Source organism: Lethenteron reissneri, chromosome 3 (assembly GCF_015708825.2).
Source record: "Lethenteron reissneri isolate LAM-NWPU_2019-01 chromosome 3, ASM1570882v1, whole genome shotgun sequence".
NCBI lineage: Eukaryota > Metazoa > Chordata > Hyperoartia > Petromyzontiformes > Petromyzontidae > Lethenteron > Lethenteron reissneri.
Genome location: NC_083781.1, coordinates 10,604,284 through 10,629,530, shown reverse-complemented (window position 1 = coordinate 10,629,530; position 25,247 = coordinate 10,604,284). Strand labels below are relative to the sequence as shown.

Below are 25,247 nucleotides of genomic sequence, written 5' to 3'. Positions count from 1 at the left end.
CGTGATCTCCGTCACGCTACTGAGACATCAAAGTAAAAAGGACGTCATGATGAACAAGGGATTATAACCCTTTAAATGAAATAGGTCTGTGTCACCGCGCCCTTACAAATTGCACGCGAATTGATGCAATGAATATATCACGTGGCGGTCTGCTTTTCGCTTGCAAGCTTCAGATTTACTGCAATACAACCGTCCTTGGACGGGCAAAAGGCTAGTACTTTAATGTTCTTTGGAGCAACTGGCTTTTGTCAGAGTAATAAAGAATGTATCACGCTGCCTCTTTGCCTATTGGGGTTTATTCCCGTGGCTGCGGGGGGCAGAGCACCTGAAACCTTGGTCTGGCATGCTTGTGGGAGTCGTTAAAAATAAAAAGTTCGACTTCGTGAGAAGTTAATCATAATTACTCTGTGGAGCCATGTATTTGTCCCGTATTATTTATATACATATAATTTTACCCCCAGCATGGGAATGTGGAATTTACACTTGGCTTAGGACTGTGACGGGTACTTGAGCAGGAAGATATTTCAGCCGGCACCATCTCCCACAGTTCTGCGATGTAGGAATCCATTTAGCGGCCACACGCACTGTCGCACGGTTTCATCACTCCGTCTCCGCGGTGAACGTCCTCTTGGGCGTTCCCTTTCTTCGACGACCACTCCCAACGTTGGGCTTGCCCAGACGTGCGCACGCACACGCACACACACACGCAGTCCTCAGCGAGCTGAGCGCTAATGAAACACGGCCATTCTTGTGCGGTCGCTTCATCGCACGAGCGCGTGAGATGTGCACAGGAGGTCGGAGGAGGCATTCCCGTGCCCACCGCACGTTCCACCATCTCCCTCCCCCCACCTCCCTCCCTCGCCATCTCCTCCCATCCTGTATCGTCTGAATTTGCAATGCCATCCCAGACGGACGTTTTCCTACACACTCGGACATTAATTCCTGGAATCAAATCGTGGCCGTGCAAACAGAAATGCCTGCGTGAGCGAGGAGTTGGACGGTGGTTTTCTTGTCGGATTTCCCAATGTAAACAGTTATAAGAGGCACGTAGAAGGGAAATAATAAAATAAAACAAATTAATTCTCACGACGTTTCGATTTCCCTTCTACGTGACTTTACCGAAAGAACCAAGAATATGAATCCCTGCAGCCACGAAAGCTTGAAATCGAAAGTTATAAGAGTTTTCCGTGGGAGGTGGCCCTGTAACGTTGTGGGTTTTTGGCTTCCGATGGGTAACATGTTAAATGGTCTCAGCTTGGTCACTCCGCTGTTTGCACACACAAATCAACTCCGTGTAGGTGTCCACTTCACATTTCGTCATTTGTTTCCACACTCTGCACTGTCTTGTGCCAATACGCTCAAGTGGTGCCACATCTTTCTGCCACAGATCTCTTACGTCGTCATCATTGCTTCGCCGAGATTAAAACAAAAAAATGTAAATGAGCAAATTGCGTAACAGTGCGCTTGGTAACGATGCCGCTGCTTGGATTTTAATACCCGGATTGGCGCGGTCCCCTTAAAAACGGGCGGTGTGAAAGACTGAAAAAAAAATATCTATACGGGACAGACGAGACCAGTGCAAACAAGACAAGGGTACAAACGAAACATTGTAGAAAGATTCGGTGCACATGCTCGACCCATATTCTACAACTAAACTGAACAATTTATTTTTTTTAACCGGGTAAGGCCCCACTGAGCTGCATAGCTCTTTGTCAGAAGCGAACCTGGCAGTCGCAAATGATAGCTCAACAAAGTGGCTCATCGTCGTGTGGAAATTTGAAGCGGCCAAATACTCTAAACGTGTGACGTTGATTCTAAATGTGGGGGGGGGGGGGGGGGGAGAAACCGGTGGACCACGGGAGACGGAACATGCAAACTACCAAATATGCAGCAGGCGTCGGGGTTTGTGATCGAACCCGCGACCATCTCCTGCGTACCGGGCGAGGGAGTTAACATCTCCGCGGCGCCCCACGATCTAGACGAGGTGCCGTGAAGAGTTGAAGAGGTTTTTGTTGTTTTTGAAACGCTACGGCTCTTAAAGTCCTTGGAAATGGCCCAGCGAGTGGCGACGGCATTGTCGCTCGAATCCTGACATCCACGGTGTGAGCGTTCCAACCCACAATGCATTGAGGTCAGAGGGCTACCTTTTTGGTCAGTTCTATTGTCCTCGCAAGCAGGATTTACGGGCAATGAGTTCATTTAGTATTGTCCCTCAGCTGTGATTAATAGCGTCGTTAAACGGTCCGAGAGAAAATGATTAAAAATTGTCTCCCGTTCGTTGCTCACAATCGAAACAAAAAACAAACGCTGTTTGATGACAAAAATCTAATCGCCCGCTCCTTATCAAATCAAATGCATTGAATCGCCAAACAGACGAATCGATTGTTGTCAAAGCAGTACATTGAATCGTGAAGCAGTTGATCTGGCCCAACTAACTGATCTGGCGGAATTGATCTGGCCCAACTGACTATTGAAGGGTCCTCGCTGATCGTAATCGTGTGACCTCTAACCCTCTCGGGGGGCCATTCCTTGACGCAATGTCGTCTGCACCTAACCCAATAACTTTTAAGATACAAAAAAAACTGGTGACATCCTATCCTACATTGTCACCCCCCCCCCCCCACCCCTTATATGTCGGTAATCAATAACAATCGCTAGCCTAATCAACTTGTGTTTTGCGTTATTTACGTGTGTGTGCGCGTTTTCGTTTTATCCGGGACACCCCTGCCCGCTACAATCGAGAGTTGAGCTGTACTCCGTCCGTTGGCACAATGAGCGGGCGTTACAAAACAAACTCAAGTCGGCCACGAGGATTTGCGATCTCTCTCTCTCTCCGCTGCTGTCTCATTAGCAGCGATGAACAACGGCGGAGAGAGGAGATTTGGTGGGGGCGGGGGCGGGCGTGCGTGTCTGTGTGAGAACAGACCCGGGAATTATTCCGCTTTCCGGGACGAATGTACCGCAGAAGGGGGTTGGGGGGGTGGGAACGGGAGGGGGGGGGGTGCTAGACATTTTTTAATCGTGATGCAGCCGAGCACAGCGATACATTAATTATTTAGAGCAAAGTCAACTTTGAGAGCGAGCTTGTTCCGTTCGTTGGCTCGCTTAACGATCTGAAGTCTGCCGGTCAGATTTTTTGGACGTACCCGTTTGTGAATTGCATGGTATGTAATCCGCAATTCCCCTGGAGAAACTTAGACGTGTACTTGTACAGTGTGTGTCGTCGTGTTTTGGGGGGGGGCGGGCGGGCGGGCGGGCGGTGGGGTGTGGAAATGAGACCCTTAGGAGAATGTACTGTCTATACAAGGCGAGGAGGATTCTACGGGGAAACTGAAATGTTTGTGACCTCGGGCTCGTTGCCATCACCCGCAAAAAAGTCCGGTCGCTCGAGAGAGAAATTCGCGCGGAATTTCATTTTTTTTCAAATCGGTAACTATCATTTCCAAAGTTCGCTTCGACGTTGCTAACTTTAACCCAATGGTGTGGATTTTTTTGGCTGGGCGGATGGCTTGTTTACGACGCAGTGCTGGTTTTTTGGCCCGCGCGTCATTTCGTCTCACTTGTTTCATCTTTTCCCACTGCAACGCGTTCGCAGACCCACCATTCACCACCCCCCCCCCCCCCCAAAATTGGTGAATACCTGAATGTGAACTTTGATCTCACCTTAATATCCAACCACGCGGCTCGACAGCAGAGCTGACGGCCTGCAATGATAATGCTGAGTTCAAATTCTGGTTAGAGTGTTGACTCTGCCCATCATCCATGCTGGCTTCTATAAAATGATTTAAAGCTTTCATGACTGCAGGGATTCATATTATTGGTTCTTTCGGTAAAGTCACGTAGAAGGGAAATAATAAAAAATAAGCAATTATTCTTTTATTATTTCCCTTCTACGTGACTTTACCGAAAGTACCAAGAATATATAGTAGTTGTCTTGTAGATAGCCTTACCCCCCCCCCCCCCCCACCATAGGAATGTATAACCTCCACCACTGGCACAGTGCTGTAAACAATTCCTCAATGCGCATGTGAGTTAGGAGGATCACTACACAGTGGAACATACATTTATTCGAGCAAGCGAAACGGACCGTACGCCGACACGGCAGCCACAAGCGCCGTGCACCGCGATGTTGTGCGGTGTCGGCGCTTGAAGTCTGGGGCTTCAGAGTTCCGGCGGTCCCGCTTTAAGTCCCTCGCGGTGCAACTCGCGTTTCGTTTAAAAAAAAAAGCGGCAGCCGCCCCCCCCCCCCGCCCCCAGCACGCTCTCGCGCCAATTGCTGGCAGAAGGGCCTCCTCTTTCGATCCCGCACGAGTTGTGTTTGGTCTGCTCCTGCGCGTCGAGAGGGCTCGTGCTGTACCTGCCAGACTGTTTGCCCCTCCATCCGCTCGCAAGCCGCCGGTCGACACGAACACTGTTGCGCAACCCGTTGCAATTGAAAACTCATTTCCTTTCAAATTGCTTTTTGCATGTTAGTTTGTTGTTCTCACCCCCCGCCCCCGCCTGCCCCACCTTCGCACCCCCGAATTAGCACGGTTGGCTACGTACGGTGCGAAAGATGTTCGACATCCGTACAGACATCATGCCGCTGGGTGGACAGAGGCGGTGAGGGAGTGGATTCACGAAGCTTGCACCCGTCGTTTCAACTGCTTCACCGGAATGAGGAATTCAGAACCGAAATCTTCACTGAGATTGGAGGAATCCGATGAGCTATGAAGGAAGCTCTTTTTTCACAGATGCCCATTAGGGGCGGGTCAGCAAGTTAAATAGAGAAAAGGTAAGCAAGTCGCTAAACATAAATAGAAATAAAGAAAGTATTTAAGTGCAAATTGCATAATTGGACCAACCACCTCTGGATTAGAGGACCAGTGCACTGACAATTACACCCCTCTTCTTGGTGCTTTCGGTAAAGTCATCACGTAGAAGGGAAATAATAAAATAATAAAAATAAAACATAATAAAATAATTCTCACGACGTTTCGGCCACAACGCAAGCAGCCGTCCTCAGATGAAGAGAAGACAGACCTGCTCTTCACCTGAGGACGGCTGCTTGCGTTGTGGCCGAAACGTCTTGAGAATTTGTATTATTATTATTTTATTATTTCCCTTCTACGTGACTTTACCGAAATAACCAAGAAGATGAATCCCTGCAGTCACGAAAGCTTTAAATCGAAATTACACCCCTGTTGCAGCATCCCTGTTTGTGTTACAGACCGTCTTGTGTTGACGCCCTGACATAGATGGGTGTAACCATCATCAGCAGGCCGAGCGAGGTTTAGTTATGTATTAACGCACACAGTTTTTTTTTCAAGTATGAATGTGCATTTGTGAATACCTCAACGTGAACTTTGATCTCACCTGAATATCCGGCCACGCGGCTCAGTGGCAGAACTGTCGGCTTGCAGCGATAAGGTTGAGTTCAAATCGTGGTTAGGGGGTTGATTCAGCCCATCATCATCGATGCAGGGTTCTGTAAAATGAGTGCCACTTTGCAGCGAAGTCAACAGTGGACTGTAGAATCTCCACCACTGCCACAGTGCTGTAAACAGGAGATGTTTACCAATTCCTTCAATGCGCATGTGAGTAGGAGAATCGCTACATGCTGTGGTGGCGAGATTGGGCACCACGGTAGCGAGGTGTTGACTACCTCGCCTGGTATACAGGAGGTCGTGGGTTCCATCCTGACCCTCAGGCATTTTGTATATGTGCAGTTTGCATTTAGAAACACGGGTTCAGAGTATTTGGCTGCAATACATTTGCACATGATGATAAAGCCACTTCATTGAAATATAATTAGTGGCCAGGTCACTTATGAAATAAAGCTAAAAAGCTCAGTAGGCCTTTCCTGGTTAAAAAAATAGTGTGTTAGTCTCAGTATCTTAGTCACCTGCATCTTCAGCCCGAGAGTGTGTCAGTTTACCTATTAACATACATTGCTGCTTTGCTACACGCATATACATACACATCTGCATCTCAATGTGAACGTTGTTCCCATCTTAATGGCAGTATTTTGTGCCTTGTTTCAGTGATAGTTGTAGATGTTTAATTTTTTTTCGTGTTCCCCCCCCCCCAAAAGCTCACATTCTTGCATTTCTCAGAAGAGCCCTGTGTGTTTTTTTTTCGTTTTTTTTTCCATGGCACCAGATTGTTAGCGTGGCAACCAGCCTTTGAACTGCGCTGTCCGAAATATCTGCGGCAATAGCCCTTGCTAGGCGTAGCTCGGTGAACTGACACCCGGCATTACTTCATAAGCCACACGCATCCCACCTGGGCTGTTCGGTCTGGTTCCCTCCCTCCTCCCTCCCTACCCCTTTCCTCCCATCTATCTCTTGCTGCATTCCAAACAGCAGGCAAGCCTGACCACCGTCTTCAAATTCTTGTGTGAACTAACCGCAGCAGACGCAGCAGCAGACACGGCAGCAGTCTTGCGCACGCATTTCATAGAGGCGGCGAGGTCTGGCGCATATTTCAAGCAATCGGCTACTCGACCGCAAGACGTGGTGTAGGCCCGAGTGGGCCACAGTCATTGCACCTTTCGACAAGCGATGGTTTGACGCGGTTTGTTCACTGCATTCTTCCTCACCCCCCCTCCCCCCCCCCACCATGCATGCCCCACGCTCGCGTTAATACGGAGAATATACGAACCACGGCAGCGTGATTGTGGCCATGCAACCCAAACTAGGGTCGTATAGCAGCAAACCAATGTAGTCTGCGTTCTTTCAACGGAGCAGGAGCAACAGCAAAAATGACACTCTCCCCTGAAGCCCTCTCATCGTGGCTGGCAGCAGCAGCAGCAGACCTCGATATTGGCTTTTAGCTCATGAACCACATTGCCATGAGCAGAAAAAGATACAACGTCGAGTGTAACACCAGAGTAGTTTATACCATTGGAACCTCATTTGCCAGTAAAAAATATGACAGTTGGCTTTTTACCCTTCTGTCTGGGAACAAAACTGACACCTTTTTACAAGGAGTCATGTTTGCATAGACCACAATACCTGCAGCCATAATGCAAACAAAAAACATAACTCTAATATATGCACTGTTTTTGAAATTGATTGGTCCACACCCGAGAGACAGCTTTCCTTAGAGCCTAGTCTCACATGTAAAAAGGTGTCAGTTTTGTTGCCAGATAGAAGGGTAAAAAACAATTATCACCAGAGTAGTTGTACACGCAAGATGTGATCTCGAGATGGCAAAAGGCATGATTGTGACCATCGGATCAGGCCCTCCCGTCAGACCTTGCATGTCACGTGACATCGCCATGCGGCCTTGTTTGAGACATGTGAGTTAAGGCAGCTGCAGGGGTAACGACGAGACGACTGTTTTAGATCATTTCATTCGTTCGTAAATGTAATTTGTAACGGCAACCCGAGTTAGATTCCTGGCCGCAGATTAACATGGGTGGCGAGTGGGATCTAAACCGGTCCTTCGTACACCCCCCCCCCCCCGTGACTCCCGCCCTCCACCTGCCGTTCACCAACCCGCACCGACCAGAGTGGTGAAGTATGGTCAAACAAACCTCACGACCGAAACGACATGGCATGGTGGGGTGGGGGGGGGGTGGTCGGGGGAGGCCTTCGCCATCCAGAAGCGGATTGACAAGCAAGGCTGTAAATTCTGTTAATTATCTTACTGCAGATATTCAGCGTTTACAGCGCTGCGTTGCCGTTGTGGTATGTTGGCAGTAAATCCGCTCAATAACCGAGAATACATTTTCGTCGTGTCCATTTAAAGTAAGGTTTTTGTGTTTGGAGTTGTTTCGCGCGGCGCCCAGCTGCGCCAATGCAAGACAGTCATTTTTAGTGGCTGACGTTTCCTAGGCAAGCGCTCTATTTTAAGACGAAATGAGCTCACAGTTTATTTCACGTTCGGTCATTGTTGGATCCAAAATAGATCGCTTATGAAATTGTCCGGCGACCTCTACTGCGCGATACATTTTGGTGTGCCTCCTGTTTGCAGAGGACAACGACGTTGCTGCACACTGATTGAGAGACCCCCCCCCCCCCCCCCACGTGGCTCAGGTTTGGGGGGGGGGGGGGGACTAACCCCATCATCCCTGCGGGGGCGATAAAAACGAATACCACTTTGTGGGGGGGGGGGGGGGGTTAGTCAACAACATTTTTTTTTCTTTGGATAGTTTCGGCCCTGGCCATAAGAAAGTGGAATTTTCATTGGGCTGTTTGACAGTAGAGAGGTCACTGACACATTTTTTTTGCACCCCTTTATTGAAACACCCAATGCGTTTGTGACCTCTCGTATCATTGAAACAAAACGCGACCCATCTCCGGCTCATTATGATCGAGAGTGGTTGTCCGATGGTTTTGAGTGAGCCCCCGTCATAGGAATGTGGAATGTCCTTTTCTGGCTCGGGGGCCCACCAGAGAGGGGATGTAGATTGTGAGCGGTCGCGCTGCAGCGTGGTTCTCCGATGGGCTTTCGGGTCGTGCCGCGTCCTATTTTGGGCACAATGTCCGACGTTTCGCTCCTCGTGCCAGGAGCTTCTTCAGGAAACGTGCGTCTCGAGTATTTGTCCGCTGTAAATGTCCACGTGATCAAAAGTCGCTTCGTTGAGCTATCATTTGTGATAGCTCGGTCGCTTCTGAGAAAGAGCTACATTGCTCAGTGGGGCCTTACCTGGTAAAATAAAATAAAAATAGTTCATAGTTTACATTATATAATGATGATATTACTCGCCACAGCCGCACACTCAGCAGAAACTTTTTAAAACTTTCCATTCGTGCATCGTCATCGTCGTCGTCATGTATCCACATCTGGCTGCTGCCATGGTTTGTGTGCCGATGCGGTTGAGGGTTGCGGCACCCCCGGGGGATCTTTGCACGTCGGGTCTTTATCACGAGGAGGAGGAGGTGTTTGATTGCGATTTCTTGTGAACTCCCATTTCTGCTCTCCGAGCCTCTTCTTCATCATCAGGGTTGAAGTTGCACCGTCGAAGGTTAAACGTGCGGGGTCCCATAATGACTCCTATGGCCGTCGACAATGCGGCCAACATCTCGGCACCCTTGTTGCATTTCACGCTCGTTACACATGACAAATTAACCACAATACCTTGCTGATCATCACGCGAACTCCGGTCATCCTCGCAGCGGCTTATGGCTTGGCCATCGAACAAAGGCAGTCACACCGCATCGCGCGTTTTCAGGTGCGCTTCTGCGGCCGTCTGGAATGCTCTTCCATCCCATATTAGGAAGCCACTGGAGCTACGCACTTTTAAAACTAGATTGAAAACGAATTTCTCTAGAACTGCTTTTTGGATTTCGTTTGTTGTCCTTTCCCAGCACCTACGTACGGTGCAAAAGAAGTTCAACATCCCTGCATACATTTGTTAAACACCCTGGAGGAGAGCGTGTGACTGTTGCAACAACAACAACAACCACAAATCTTCCGTTTATTTTCAGCAACCGAAGCATTTTTGTTGCGCACCTCGTCAGCCGGAGTGAATGGCTCTGTAAAAGCAAGAGGCTGGATTTGTGCTGCCATTATCCATCCTCTTGCCCTATAACCGCGGGACGGCTTAAGCCAACCGGCGATTTGCTAGGTCCTCGTAGTGCGCAGAGCCCCTCTCGGCACGGCACGGCACGTCCACCGCCTCCTCCCCTCGTTCGCCGCGCTGCACAGCCCCCCCTCCCATCCCCTGCCGCCCGCCCGCCTGCCTGCCCGCCCCCCCCAAAAACCACCATCGCCGCCCACAGCTATCCCCTAGCAATTCCCCACAAAGTACCGTTAATGATGGAGCGCAGAACCCTTCTTCCAGCGTGTAATCCCTTCCACCACCCCGTCAGGAGGTCAAGCTTCGGATTAAGCTAGGCTGCTGGGGGGGCTTTAGTTGTCCTCTACAAATTAAATTGCGTGAACTTTTGCCGGCCGCTCGTAGGCGCGCGCATTAAAACGGCGGGCTTCCGTGCATGCGCGTTTTGCGCATGCACGCGGAAGCGTGCGCGTTTACAAACAGACGGGCGTCATCTTCTTGGTTCTTTCGGTAAAGTCACGTAGAAAGGAAATAATAAAATAATAAAAATAAAACATAATAAAATACAATTCTCACGACGTTTCGGCCACAACGTAAGCAGCCGTCCTCAGGTGAAGAACAGGTCTGTCGGGAAGACAGCGTCTGAAGACCAGGTCTGTTTTCCCGACAGACCTGGTTTTCACCTGAGGACGGCTGCTTGCGTTGTGGCCGAAACGTCGTGAGAATTGTTATTATTTCCCTTCTACGTGACTTTACCGAAAGAACCAAGAAGATGAATCCCTGCAGTCACGAAAGCTTTAAATCGAAACAGACGGGCGTCTGGGAATGGTGTGAGTGGCGAGGCCGTCTCGTGGCGTGTCTCTTTGGAGGGAAAGGAGGCGGATGAAGAGGTGGTGGGAGCCTCAAAAGGTTTTTGCCGATGCTCTTGAGATGGTTGTGGAGTCGAAACTCGAAGAGGGTTTGGGTAGTCGTTGAGATGAGAGGAGGAAGTTTTACTTACAGGAGACCCACAGACGCACACCGAGAGACCCACAGACTCACACAGAGACCCGCAGACTCGCACAGACCTTCAGACTCACACAGAGACCCGCAGACTCGCACAGACCTTCAGACTCACACAGAGACCCGCAGACTCGCACAGACCTTCAGACTCACACAGAGACCCGCAGACTCGCACAGACCTTCAGACTCACACAGAGACCCGCAGACTCACACAGAGACCCGCAGACTCGCACAGACCTTCAGACTCACACAGAGACCCGCAGACTCGCACAGACCTTCAGACTCACACAGAGACCCGCAGACTCGCACAGACCTTCAGACTCACACAGAGACCCGCAGACTCGCACAGACCTTCAGACTCACACAGAGACCCGCAGACTCGCACAGACCTTCAGACTCACACAGAGACCCGCAGACTCACACAGAGACCCGCAGACTCGCACAGACCTTCAGACTCACACAGAGACCCGCAGACTCGCACAGACCTTCAGACTCACACAGAGACCCGCAGACTCGCACAGACCTTCAGACTCACACAGAGACCCGCAGACTCGCACAGACCTTCAGACTCACACAGAGACCCGCAGACTCACACAGAGACCCGCAGACTCGCACAGACCTTCAGACTCACACAGAGACCCGCAGACTCGCACAGACCTTCAGACTCACACAGAGACCCGCAGACTCGCACAGACCTTCAGACTCACACAGAGACCCGCAGACTCACACAGACCTTCAGACTCAAACAGAGACTCACAGACTCACACAGACCTGCAGACTCACACAGACCTGCAGACTCACACAGAGACCTGCAGACTCACGTAGGGGAGGGGGGGGCAATTATGCCCCATTCTTCCACACTCATCCCAAGACGCCTCTTGAAAGAGAGACGCTAGTTAACCCACAGTTTACCCCACCGCACGCGACTGCCGATTGACCTAACCGTGGTGTCGCCCATTCAAACCGCTGAGTGGACGACCTTTGGCTGCGCAAGTTTAGGGAGCTTAGCGCCGTCACCTCGGCTGCCGAGCCGGGAAATCAAATTCAACCTTCACCCTTTTGGATTTAAAGTCCACGCGTGCTAACCATTAAACCGCATTTAGGATTCTGGTCAGCATTGGTTTCCGGTCATCCTATGCAAATTTTGTGTTGGTTGTCCACTTGCGAAACGGCAAAAAAAAACAACGGCACCCTGGGCCTTCGAAATCACTTTATAACTGTTGATGTTATTAGTGCGAAATTGCACAGGTGAAGAAGGCCGTGGTTTTTCCCACCCCCAGTATAAATTCTTTAGCCAAGGTCACAGCTAAATAAACAGCGGTCTGTTTTTTTTCGTGCGTTCTGCAGAGGGGGGGGGGGCGGCGGGAGGTGGGGGGGTCACGTGAATATTTTGGTGGCGCATTCCTCTGCGAGTTGTCCCGTCTTGCCTACAAGTGTCTCTGTGTGTGTTCATCGGAATGCTCTTTTGCTTATCATTCTTCCTCACACTTCGATTTGCCCTCTTTATCGAGGCCCTATTTACCTGTCTTTGTTTTCAGCTTCTCTCTACGCTTGTTTAATCTCTGTTCGCTGAATAATAATAATAGCAAAAAATGTTGTTCCGTATAGCGTCGTGCTAATTGCATTTCACGGTGCTGTACAATTCCTATATAAGGGGATACATACTACTTTTCGGAAATTATTAAGGAAATGAAAACCCTCCGAAAACGAAACAATAATGAACTATCAAGAAATGACATGAAAGCAAAAAGGTGTGTATATATATTAAAATATTTTTGCGTTGTCACAACAGCAATGAGTCCACTCAATTGCATCCCAGAGAACAAACCCAATTTCTCACACAAGCCAAGGATCCTTCACAGGAGGGGTGATGATCTTCTTTCATTCGTTTGGCAATCATTCATTAATTCCTTCGTCGCTGTACTCGCGTGGAGTTCGAAGAGACTGAAAACTGACCGGAACGCTCTCTCTAGCTCTCACGCTCCCTCGCGCTCTCTCTCGCTCTCTTTCGCTCTCTCTCGCTCTCTCTCGCTCCCTCGTGCTCCCTCTCGCTCTCTCTCTCCCACGAACTTTGAAGTTGCAATTAAGTTGTAACGTGCCAAGGAAGTGGTGTCGATGCGATCGCGGAGAGGAGAGGGTCGCAGTGGGGGTGGGACAGGTGTACGGGGATGAGAGGGGGGAGGGTGGTTCACCGTCGCAGGCATCCAAGTGAGGTCAGAGGTCAGGCGGGAAAAGTTTAAAGCCAGACGGTGGCGTTCATGAGGCCACGAGGGGCAGGTGTAGAATGCAAAGTGGCAGGTTTACACAAACTGAAGAACCTAGCACAAGGAAGGAAGTGATGGCTATGCGCGGCACTTTTTAACACCGTTGGTTGTGACGATCTCTGGAACTTATTCAATCACTTGGTTCTTCCCTCCGTCTACTAAATGTTAAATCAAGAAGTCAAAGGCAGAGTGATTTCCTGCTTAAATGAGCATTCAGGCGGCGCTCATCTTCTGCGCACGGCCTTGAGCCAGTGGTGGAAATTCCACGTTCCTATGGCGGGGGGCGAGTACTTCCGTAGGGCAGCCATAGGACAGACCCTGGAGGGACGATGGGCTGAGTCAAACCCCCGACGAGGATGCGAACTCGCAAACCTTCCTCCTGCGAGCCGCTTGCTCTACGGCTGAGTCACCTGGCCAGCCACTGCAACGCGTAGCAGGTGCAATAAATGTTTTCTCCTCTGCAGTCGAATCACGGGCACCTCATCAATGCTCATTGGAGCAAGAAATCGCCTCTGACTTTTTAATTTCGACGAAACGTTTTGCTTCGTTTCCCTTCCCCCCCGGGGGGGGGGGGGGGCGGCTGCTGCTGTTGTTGCTGTTTCTGCTGCTGTTGCTGCTGTTGTTGCTATTGCTGCTGCTGCTATTGTTACTGCTACTGCTAGTATTACTGTTGCTGCTGTTGCTGCTGCTGTTTCTGCTGTTCTGCTGTTGCTGCTGCTATTGTTACTGCTGCTGTTGCTGCTGTTGCTGCTACTGCTGCTGTTGCTGCTGTTGCTGCTGCTACTGTTGCTATTTCTGCTGTTAATGCTGTTCTGCTGCTATTGTTACTGCTGTTGCTGCTGCCGCCGCCGCTGCTGCTGTTACAGCAAGGCCCTCATGGCAGCTGTGGGGCTTAGCGGAGAGCGCTTAATTACGTGCGGGGGGAGGGAGGGATTGCAATGCACGTCCCTCGCACGGCCGCCGTAATCTCCACCTCTCCACGTCCTCCGCCACCCCCGCCAAAGCTGCACGGTCGTGTCAAAACAAAGCGTTCTCGACGCACCGCACCGATTCTGGGGAAGGGAACGCGGGAGGTTTTTTCTTTTCGTTCATTCATTCAATACGCTCCCTATTATTGAGAGAGTGTTTGCAATTAGCGACTCAAAGCAGAGCGGCGCCCTCCGCGGTCCACTTCTCTGTTGGGTCGGATTGCTTCTTTGCCCCCTTTCGCTTGGCCGTGTATGTGTGTTTTTTTTTCCATTTCGCAGGGAGATGGGGCGAAACAGAACGGCCGCTAGCTAAACTACAAAAACACAACAGCCCCCTCCGCGTTTCTTTCCTCGTCTTTGACGTCGCGTGAGATTTTCAACAACGGATTTTTTTGTTTGATGGATATTCCCCCCCGGGGGGCTTTTTTGACGCGGAATCTCGCAAGAGTCTTAGCGGATTAAATTTTTTTTTAATTACTGTGATTATTATCGTCGTGCAACTTGTGCATATTTTTGGAAATGTATGAACAATGGGGCGGGAGTTTAAAAGTTGCATTGTACGCGCGCGTTATTGATGTTGTGCACGTGCTGTTGCGCCCGGGAAGGCGACGATGTGGCGAGGGCGACGCTCCAGCACCGTCTGTCAATGCCGCGTTGCTGGCATTGTGCTGTCTGTTTTTCTTTCTGATTGTCGAGTTTTACAGTGGGGCTCTCTGTCTCTCTCTCTCTCCCTGTGTTGCCACATCCTCCTCTCTCAAAAGAAGTCGGCGAGCGTGATATTCCTTTCATTCAGCTCTGTCTGTGTATGTGTTTATGTATGTGGGGAGCGGTAGTGTAGCGGTTAGCGCGCTGCGCTGTGAACCCGGCGACCCGAGTTTCGGGGAAATACAACAAACTAAACGCGCAAAGAAATGAGGTGTCAATATTGATTTAAAACTCATTGATATATATTTATAGATTTGAAGCTTTCGTGACTGCAAGGATTCATACTCTTAGGTTTTTTTGCCGTAAAGTCACGTAGTTAAAAATAAATAATAAAAATCATTAATAAAAATAATAGAAATAAAATACAAAATCACGACCTTTCGGAGGCAACACAAGTCTCTGTCATCAGGTGGGACCGTCACAGCTAAAATTGACTGTATCAAGTGCTAAATTTTACCGTATCAAGTGATACAGTAAATTTGAGCTGTGACGGTCCCACCTGATGACGGAGCCTTGTGTTGCCTCCGAAACGTCGTGATTTATTATTTTATTTCTATTATTATTTCTATTATTTTTATTATTTATTTTCATTGATATATACTCAAGAAATTTACATTAGATAGCCCCCCCCAGTTGCATCCAAACGTTTCACATTGCCTACGTGACTCTTTCCCCTGCCGGCCTCTTAAGCAACCTGCAATATTCCCGGCCCGGCGCCGTGGTCTGAGCACGCAAATCCACGGAGCGAAAAAGTTTGAATTCCAGAGAAGAATCGCCGCTCCCCGTGGGTCCGTCCGCCGCTGGCCTCCGCCGCGGGAAAGTGGCGCTCTCACTGCCAGGGGTCATTGTCCACCTAGATTTGAAGCTTTCGTGACTGCAAGAATTCATATTCGAAGGTTTTCGGTAAAGTCACGTAGGTAAAAAAATTAAAATTAAAATATTTGTATTTTACTTTTATTAATTTTATTTTTTTACCTACGTGATTTTACCGAAAACCTTAGAATATCATTGTCCACCGTTGATAGGAGTGCCGGGGGGACGCACTTCGCGCGCGCTTGATCAGAGACGCTTTGACTTCAGTCACAAAGATTGCTGACGGCAATCTTTGTGACTGATACGACGTTTTTACGGTTCTCTTGAAGTCAAAGCCAGATGCTGGCGATGAACTGTGAGATTGAACCTCGGAGGTCGGTCCGCATTTAAGCAACGGCTGGAGGGGGGCATCTAGCAGAGGGAAAAAAGCGATGGCGAGGTGTGTGTGTGTGTGGCGGCATCAGCGGCGTTGGGCGTGATGACCTCTTGACCTTTGCTGTCCCTAGCGTTGGCGCTGGCCAACTGGCAGGGGGGGGGGACCCTGACTGAGATGACGTAAGAGATGTTTCCAGCAAAGACGGAATAATAAGAGAAAGAGATGCACACCTGAAAGATATCTAATTTTTATTAACTACACGTTAATTAATTTGTTTTGCACTTCTATTTTTCATGATTTTGGGTCTTCTTGAGCTATTTCTTGTATCGGTTGCTGTTAGCGAGTAGCACCTATGAAGGCCGGCACGGTGTATGAGGAGGTGCGTGGCCGCTTCGATGCCCGGCCGCTTTTGACTCCGCAGTGGCGATGTTTACACACCGCACCAGGTACTCGTTTGAAGCTGAGTCGACCGAGGAGAGGTCCAGGACCAGTTTAGATAATTGTCACTGGTGTTTGCTGTGAGCCGGTATCGAACTCGGATCGCCGGGTTCGTAGTGCAGCGTGCCAACCGCTACACTACCACTCCCCATACATACAAATACAAGAGACAAAGATCCCCCGTATAGCCTTTAACAGACTTGAGACAAGTGCTGTTAGCGAGCACCTTTGAAGGCCGGCACAGCACACGAGGGGGTTGGGTGGCCAACACCACGCCCGACATACACCCAAACACAAAGACATACACACACACACGCACGTCCATGTGTCTGTGCTTAGCGTGGGAACGGACATTCATATATATATATTTTTTTATGTCGCCCTCCACAGAGTCTTTGGACAAATGGGAGCGTCTGACTGTGGCCGATTCCCTTGAGCCTGTGCAGTTTGAGGACGGCCAAAAGATCGTGGTGCAAGGAGAGCCGGGAGATGACTTCTTCATCATCACCGAGGTGAGGCGACAGTGGCGTGCGTCGGCGACTTTGAGATTTGAAGATGGCTCAAAGCTTCGCGATCGGCCGTAGGAAAAGTTTGCTGTCCTTCAGCCCGCACCTCCGATTATCGCGGTGCCAGAGGAGTTCAACCGGCATACATACACGCCGCACTTGCGATGCTCTGGCCGCGCGTGATATCGGAGTGGCTCACATTTGCGTTGGTTCCAAATCTATTTTTACGGGAAGTGTGTTTTCTCACGTGGATGGAGTACCGTTTATTTTCCGAATTTCACGATTGCGCCTGAAGAAAAAAAAAATGTTCACGTTAATGCATGCGAAGCCACACTTGCAAGCACGGCACATTTTTTTACCAGATATGGTCTACATGCCGCAGTGTTGACACAGCCAAAAATGGACACGTCAAATGAAAGCAAATATATGAAATTAACTTGCAGCGGGCCCCTACAGCCACAACTCCCAGGGCCCAGGCTGTTCAATATGAAAAGAAAGCAGAGTCTCAGTTTTGCTTTCAGGAACATTGTCAAAGTCCAAAGCGATTTCCTGCTCGATGAGCATTGAGTTAGCGGTGGAGACTCCCCATTCTTATGGTGGGGGTGAGCTTATCCATAGGACAATCGCCGTTGAATTCCCCACAAAGTAATGCTATTTTATCGACCCCGGAGAGAGAGATCATGGGCTGAGTCAACCCTCCCCCCCCCCCAAACTAGTATTTGAATTCGCAACCTTCCGTTAAAATAAACTCCCTTAAATTCCTCCGTGGTTTCACAATTCCATCGTCAACTCTGACAACCTCCTCACACTCTGATCTGCGTACTTTCATGAAACTTTGAGGGACTGCTTCATCCGTGAAGGCCTTCCTGGATCTCAAGACCCTTGTCCCGTGAACCATCCTGCATCCCAGGTCCTTGTTTGCGTAGATTAGTTACAAATACGAGTGGGCTTGGGCGGGACACGTCGCTAGACGGGGGTTAACTGCTGAGTACAGGGGCTTCTCCTACTTACGAGCATTCGACTTATGAACTTTCAGAGATACAAACAAACTTGTCCCTATGTCCAGTTGCCTGTTCAGACCGAGAATCGTAAGTTCAACTGCCGCGCAATAGATGGCGGTGGTGGCATCTACATCTGCAGAACATGAAGAACATCTGCAGAACATGAAGAACCATCTCAAACCTATATAACCTCTGGCTGCAGTAGCTCTCTTGCTTTATTTCTTCCTGTCTAAGCAGTCCGCCTGCTGTATTTTTTCACGTGAAGACGATTGCTTGCGTTGCGATCGAAACGTCGTGATTTTTATTATTATTTTTCTATCTACGTGACTTTACCGAAAGACCCAAAGAGTATGACGAACCAGTGACATCTGCATCTACAGGAGATTATATAACTTTTCAAGTCATTCCCCATGTTTAGTGGGCACGCCGTACAACATGTTTGGAATCGACAGGAGTAAAGTTGGACTTGCGAACAAATCGACTTACAAACAGAAACCTCTGGAATCGATCTCATTCGTAAGTAGTGGAGTCCCCGTATCAACGGAGCGGCAGCCAACGAATGGAAGGTGTCCAAGGGTAGTAATGCCCTTTGAGGAAGTGGAGTGATGAAATAAGCTATAATGTGCGGGTGCTATAAGGTGGAGATTGCTACATCGCAGGATCGTGAGAGGTGGTAACGGCTTGGGGTGGTCGGCCTTCTTCACCCAGCAATGGCTGGACCTTGGCAACTGATGGTATCCGTGTGTTAGGTTGTGGGAACGCACCAGAGGCTTTCCAGATCCACGAGGTGGTAGGCGAAAGCGTTCAAAAAGCCATCAGCAACCACCTGGGTGCACCACCGCCTACCGGCCACACACGCGGCCTCTGCGCAATCGACGACCATCTCCGTTGCAGTCAACCAAAACCCCCTTCGCCTTACAAACTGCGCGGCGGTAGGGGGGGGGGGGTAGGGGGGCGGCCGGTTGCAGGTGTGTGCCCACCACCTGATTACGCGGCTGGTGGTTGGTGCGGAGGTCAACAGGTGACGATGGGAGGGGGACGCTATCCCGCATGTCCTCGGGGCAAAGGTTTTCAAAGTTTTGTTTTTCGCCTAGATAAAGAGATACGCGTCGCGATAGGCCGTCAGATAAATAGATGGGTATCTTGATAGAGAGATAGATGTGACCTTTTCGCGTTATTGTTTGCGTTTGTCCACGGGAAAGCGCTGCCTTGCGTCAGCGATATATATGTATTGTAAAATAACGACGGCGCGTTTTTTGTTTTTTTACGTCCGTGCCGTGTGACCTGCGGAGCCCCCGTGGCGAGACAAGCGACGCCGCCGAAACGATGTTTTCCACCGCTCGTTGTTGTTGTCGTCGTCGTCATCCTAGCGGGCGGGCGGGTTTTTGTAAGCGTCGTTGATTCAATTCATCATCCCGCCGCGTTATAATGCGCTTCCGCACGGGCTGTCATCACGAGCTCCCTCCACCTCTTCCGATCTCCCGCCGCAGTCGCTGCCGTTGTTATTGTTAGATCCCCATTGTGCCAAGTCCCTGTCTGCTCTCTCTTCCCCGTCTGCTCCTAGGTCAGTTGTTCTCATACTTTTTCTTTTGCTATGATGCCCCCCCCCCTCCTTCCCCCCCCACCGCCCTCCCCCCCACCCCCCCCAGTTGAAGACCACTGGTCCCTGCGGCTTGCGCCCCACCACCACCACCCCACCGCTGCCCCCCCACCCCTTCCCCAAACTCCCTAAGCCCCACAAACACAACGAAGGCTACCCAGGCCACGATACAGAGAGATCACATGACCGTGCCTCAATTCGTCGACACGGTGTTAGTAAGGCACTTGTTTGACCTTGCGTCTCATTTTGTTTGGTGTTGGTACGGCAATTGTTGAATATTATGTATTGAGCGTGGCTTGTGTTAGTAAGGCATTTGCTACACCTTGTGTATCTGTGCCCTTTTGCCACCGCAGCGTGTGGCGTTCAAGTTCTCCGCGCACATTCCAAACTTCTCCTGCACGGTATCCATGCTAGGGCAGCCTGTGCCCCCCCTCCCTGAGAGGCTGAACCAGAGGTCGCAAACGGGTTTTGATTCCTTACCCGTACCCGTACCCGGCCGCACCAGGGTCGCAAACGGGCACCCGTACCCTACCCGATATACGGCTACCCGTACCCGGCCATGTATCGGGTAGGGTACGGGTATCGGGTACCCGATTGCGACCTAAGGGATGAAGCCATGTTGCAGGCGCGGGTGGGTTGATTCTAGGAACTTGAATTGTGAGAAGAGACAAGACGTTGGGAAATGAGTGACAAACGGTTACTCACCAGTGACTCACGGCCTACCCGTACCTGTACCCGGCCGCACCAGGGTCGCAAACGGGTACCCGTACCCGGCCGGGTACGGGTAGCCGGGTATCGGGTAGGGTACGGGTATCGGGTACCCGGTTGCGACCTCTGGGCTGAACCCATGTGTTGGAACCTGCTGTCCTAGGTCTTCCTCTTTCCCCTATCCACCCGTGTGTCGGTGTCCGTTGTTTCCAGGGGCAACCTCTTCGTGGTACCCATTCCCGAGTAGAAGCCCCGAGCCATTGTAAACTCGTCCTCACCCCGACCTCCTCATCGCCAGCTTTCATTGGCCGGTTGATTCGTAGAATTCGTGGCGCGGGCCCGTGCGTCACGAGCGCCGTCGGTTAGCGGCCTTCGTGAGAGTCCACGATTTGTTTCAATGAGAACGTTCGCAAGTTGGATTCGTCACTGCGCCCTCGCACGCGCCGTCCGATCACCGTCGCCTCCCGTGGTGCGTCGACGCCATTTCATCATTTGGCGAACGAAAATGCGGACTTGCTCCGTCGCGTGACACCGCCGAGAAATGTAAAAAATATTTTTTGTAAAATATATTTTTAGTTAAATATTTTTGACATTTTTTTATTAACCGCCGGAGCGGGGTGAACGTTGCGCGTGTTTGTTTTTCGCTCAACGGATGTCGTCCGCACGTAATGCACCAACACTTTCAATGGAGAATTGGGACAATTTCACAGGGGGCAGGAGGAGGGGGTGGGAGGAGAGGGGGCGAAGGTGAGGAGGAGAGTTTGGAGGCTTGGATTAAAGAGCTTGAACGTTGCGTCCGCAGTTGCCAGAGTACAAGGTCTCAGCTCTATTATTATTATTATTCAAAAGAGGTTTTGTGACATCAGCAGTTTCCAGGCCCAATCTGTAAGCACGGAAACGTGCATTTGACACCCAACGCGGACCTGCGCAGCAGACGTTTGCTTTTGCGAAATACGAACACGCCTGGTGTGTACACAGAAGTTACAAAATGTGTGCGCCGATCAAAGTTCCTTATTTTGAAACAGATAAATAAATAACTGCGCTGCGCGAAGAATCCACTTCCTGGTGACAGCGAAGGAAGAAATTATCGCTGTGCGTACGTCACGGTCGGTCGATCGCCGCGACGGAGAGATGTTAACTACCTCGCCTAGTATACAGGAGGTTGTGGGTTCGACCCTGATGCCTGTTGTGGGTTCGACCCTGATGCCTGTTGTTTATTTCGAGTTTGCATGTTTCTCTCTCTGTGGTCGCGTGGATTTCTCTCTGGGCCCTCCGAACTTTCCTCCACATTTAGAATCGACCTGCGTTTATAATATTCGACTGCTGTACATTTCTACGTGATGAGCCACTTCGTTGGGCTATCATTTGTGGCCAGCTCGCTTCTGTACAAGAGCCGTATAGCTCAGTGGTCTTTAACTGCTAAGATAACTTTTCTTTTAGTTTGGGTTGCGCGTGGTGGGGTAAAGTGTGGGTACTTCTTACCCTTTCGAAACGTCCGGCCGATGTGGAAGAGCGGCTCTCGGGTTGAGAAAGGATCGTTCCACCAGCAGTGGTGCAAGCAAGGAATTGCAGGGCTTGCACCTTTGCCTTCATTACAGCGGCACGTTTTCTACCCAGGGGAGCGGCGCAATTCTACACCAAGGGAAGCGAGAATCGGTGCAAAGCAGTGGCACCGGTTCGATGATCAGCGGCTTATCTCGACAAAGCGGCACGTTTCAGCACAGCCAAACCTAGCCGGTGGCCTGAGAAACCTGAGGAGAGACGCGATGCACCTCGTGGCCTGTGAAACGAGCAAATGACAAGGCCGTTGTTCGGTCAAATTAAAAAAAAAAAACATTTATTTGGGAATCGTGAAAGCCATCCCGATTTGTTCTACAGGGCAAAACCGCGTTCGCCCTGGCGGAATTCCGTGACCTGGAACAGAGCCTGGGGTCGTCCTCCTGCGTGGGCATCGCTGTGGTTGCAGTTAGGCGCAATTGTTTTTGCACCCAAATGCCCTCTGAGGTGCAGGGATAATAAACAAAACACCATAGCTGCACCATAAGTTATATGGCATGCTGTGAATAGCCCCCCCCACCTCCCCCACCCCCACAAGTTAACCAGCAGCCTCTGGCCAACCTAGGCCATTCCTGGGCTCCCATTAAGTGACCATAGAGAGATCTGTGGCTCATTATTAACATTCCCCAAGACGAGGGCTATTGAGCGGCAGTTGTATTTTATATCTGATTTGCCTAGTGTCGGCATTTTAAACAAAACACATTATTAGGAGGAGGCCAGGTGCCTCGGGGTGCAAGTTCTGTGTCGGGGGTGCACTGAGCCGGTACCAATAAGAGCCTGGGTTTGAGTCTGGGGTTCAGCCAGATCCTCACGGTACAGAGTTGACAGTCGCAGCCCTTTTGTCCAAACGCTGCGCAACAAAAACCCATGCTGTTTGAGTTGTTTTTTCTCTATTATCATCATCATCATCAATCCACTGCTCAATGAAGGTCTCTCTCACGGGCTGGTGGATGTGAGTGGTGAGCCTCCGAAACCGGTTTCGATATCAATCGCCACTGTTGTGAGCCGGAGCCGGCAATCAAACTCGGTTTTGTCATTTAACGTCGCCGATTCCAGGTCTCGGGATAACACAAATAGATTGGTTGCCAGGCGCGAGGATCAGTTGTGCGCAGTGCATGCAACAAACTGTGCACCACCACCCTATTGTGGATCATAAACAAACGACTGGCTTCTCAAGTAGTTCTTTGACAGCATCTTCCGGGACCATTCTGTCCTGCAAGGTGATGTTATACTACCCGCTGCAGGCGTTTCCAACGTGTCATGTTTTTGGTTCGACCCACGATACCGATAGCACAATTGCAACGGGGAAGATGTCTTCCCGGACCCTTCCGTTTTCGTCCAGTAGAAACCTTTTTGTTGAACGGAATTGAAAAAGTGAAGAGTGATCTCCTGCTCAAAAGAGCATTGGGCGGCGCTCATTTCCTGCTTACAGTGGAAATTCCACATTCATCTGGTGGAGATGAGTCTGTCCATAGGCAAAACCACTCTTCCCAGCAAAATTCTGCCCGTTTTATCGACCCCGGAGGAATGATGGGGGCTGGGTCATCCCCCAACCAGGATTTGAACCCTCGACTTCTAGATCGTTGGCCGCTCGCTCTAACGATGAGCCACCTGGCCAGGTCAGGGTTACTGATATTGGCCGGGTTTACTGATAGTTTCTGGAAAAAGGTGAAAGAGAGGTTGTGAGAGATGGTGATAAAGTGGTATCAATTTTATTGACCCCCCCCCCCCCCATTGGGATGATGGGCTGCTCTAGAAGAGTACAGCTTTTGTCACTAGCATTACTTACATTGCTGAACTCGGTATATTTGCCAACAGCATTGAGAGTATATAACAGACGACGTTTCGGGGAATGACCCTTCTTCGCAGCACGTGTGCCATAAGTCACCTGTTACTGGATGTTGACGAGTGCGTTGAGTTTTGTTGTCGTGCGCTTGTGCACCACTCCCAACGCAGCAGCAGCAGCAGCAGCATCGCCCAGTCACGTGTTCTAAACTCAGTAGGCGGACCACATGGCCGCGTGGGTTCGCCGACCACTTGCAAAGCATATATGCAAAGGAGGAAAAAGATTTGCAACAAGAGAAAAAAAAGTTAAAATATTTGTTTAAAAGTAGGCAAACAGCCGAAACAAATGCCACAATAATCTTGACCCGCAGTAAATGGTTCTCGCTTGAGTGGTTTCGTAAAGCCATTCATCACACGACTGGCTTCAAACGCAAATATAATCAGTGCCCTCGCGACGACGACGTGACGCTCCACTTGTTCAAACCCACGGAAGAATCGAGGCAGCTTAGATACCCTTTCATTTGAAAACAGATAAGAGAAGCGACAACATTAAACACTACGTCGGGCGATTCTGGCCCCAGAGTTCAATTCACAAATCGATTCCTCGTTGGTTTTTTTGGGCTCCTTCTTGGCCCACGTATTATTTATACGACATCGGTATATATATAAAAATAACTGTATGACACCTGTATATTTGGAGTTTGCATTTTCTCCCCGTGGTCACGTGGATTTTTTTCTCCGGGTCTTCCGGTTTCACCCCCCCCCCCCCTCCACATTTAGAGAGACATGCCTTGAGATTATTTAGAGGAATGTGGTGCTCTTAATGTCCAAATGATGGGCCGCTTTGTTGGGCTATCATTTGTGGCCAGGTCGCTTCTGAAAAACAGGTTAATACCACTGGGCCTTGCCTGGTAGGATAAAGATGGTTTAGTTTTATTTGTATGAGTTCGGATTATTTTTCTTACTTTTCTTGTCCTTTGCACTACTGTCGTGTTTATGTACTCTTTGTTGTTGTAACATTCTTACCCGCCCCTACTGAACGAGCTCTGCAGCTCATCGGATTCCTCCTCCAGTATCATTAAACATTCTGATTGTGAGCCATTGATTCTTACGCGCGCAATTCTGTTGGTTTCGCCGCGCGTGTAAGAATCCCACGGCGGCGTGGTGACGCCCGGCCGTGTCTGCGCGCGGGGGTTAATGCGCTGCCGTGGGTATTAACGCGGTGCAATCAAATCACAGACATCGGGAGCAGCTGGCCCTCGCGAGCGCTGCCTGACGTATTACAGCGTAAGCCGGATATAAGCACACCCTTATATAAGCACGTTCGGAACAGTGAGTGGGCTTTGGCAGGCTACGCGTGACGGCTAGAGGGGGTGGCGGACGCTGTCGAAGAATAACGGGGCGCAGTGCGGAGCCGAGGAATCGGGTGACGTCCGCCGCGGAGACGGAGCGACGGAATTCACTCGCGCTAGATCGTGAGAGGGTGGTAGCTGGCGGGAGAGTTGGCGAGGCTTTCGTCTAGCAGCGGATTAACCGTTGCTGATCATGATAGCACAGTTCTTACGTAAGCAGCACATCCTCAAATGACACTGGTTGGGTTGAAGGCAAAGGGCAACTTCTGACACGCGCGCGCACGCGCACACGCCTGCCCTTGGTACCGAGAGGGGTGCGTACAAGACGTCTTCTATCGTCCTCGTTCGGAGAGAACGCGCGCACAGGTTTGCGGTTCGAATCTCGCGGCAAACCCTGGTTAATGCCCTGGGTGACTTAACCAATAAATCCGCGCCCTTTTCCTTCATGGTGGACGTCAAGGACAGGGCCACGCGTGCCGGTGGGGGTGGTGGGGGGGTCGGGACGTCCTGGGTCCCAATTTAGAAACTTTGATCATTTGCCCGCAAAGTATTTAATGTGGGGGAAAAAACCACGCAAAGCAACGTCGCTTCCCACTGAGAAAATCCCGCGGGTGAAGCGCCAGTCCCTCGTACTTCGCGCGACGGCCGCGGTGTACTCGTAATTGAATTTCCCCGGGCAGGAAAA

The 25,247-nt window shown here is 50.3% G+C and overlaps 1 protein-coding gene across 1 annotated transcript in view; it reads left to right on the top strand.

The window, feature by feature from the left end:
* The window catches only part of LOC133346435 (cAMP-dependent protein kinase type I-alpha regulatory subunit), a 111,965-nt gene that overhangs the window by 61,338 nt on the left and 25,380 nt on the right, over window positions 1–25,247 (top strand). Inside the window, exon 9 of the mRNA XM_061558004.1 lies at window positions 16,444–16,565. Within this exon, the coding sequence (XP_061413988.1) occupies window positions 16,444–16,565 (122 nt within the window). The remainder of the gene's footprint in view (window positions 1–16,443; window positions 16,566–25,247) is intronic.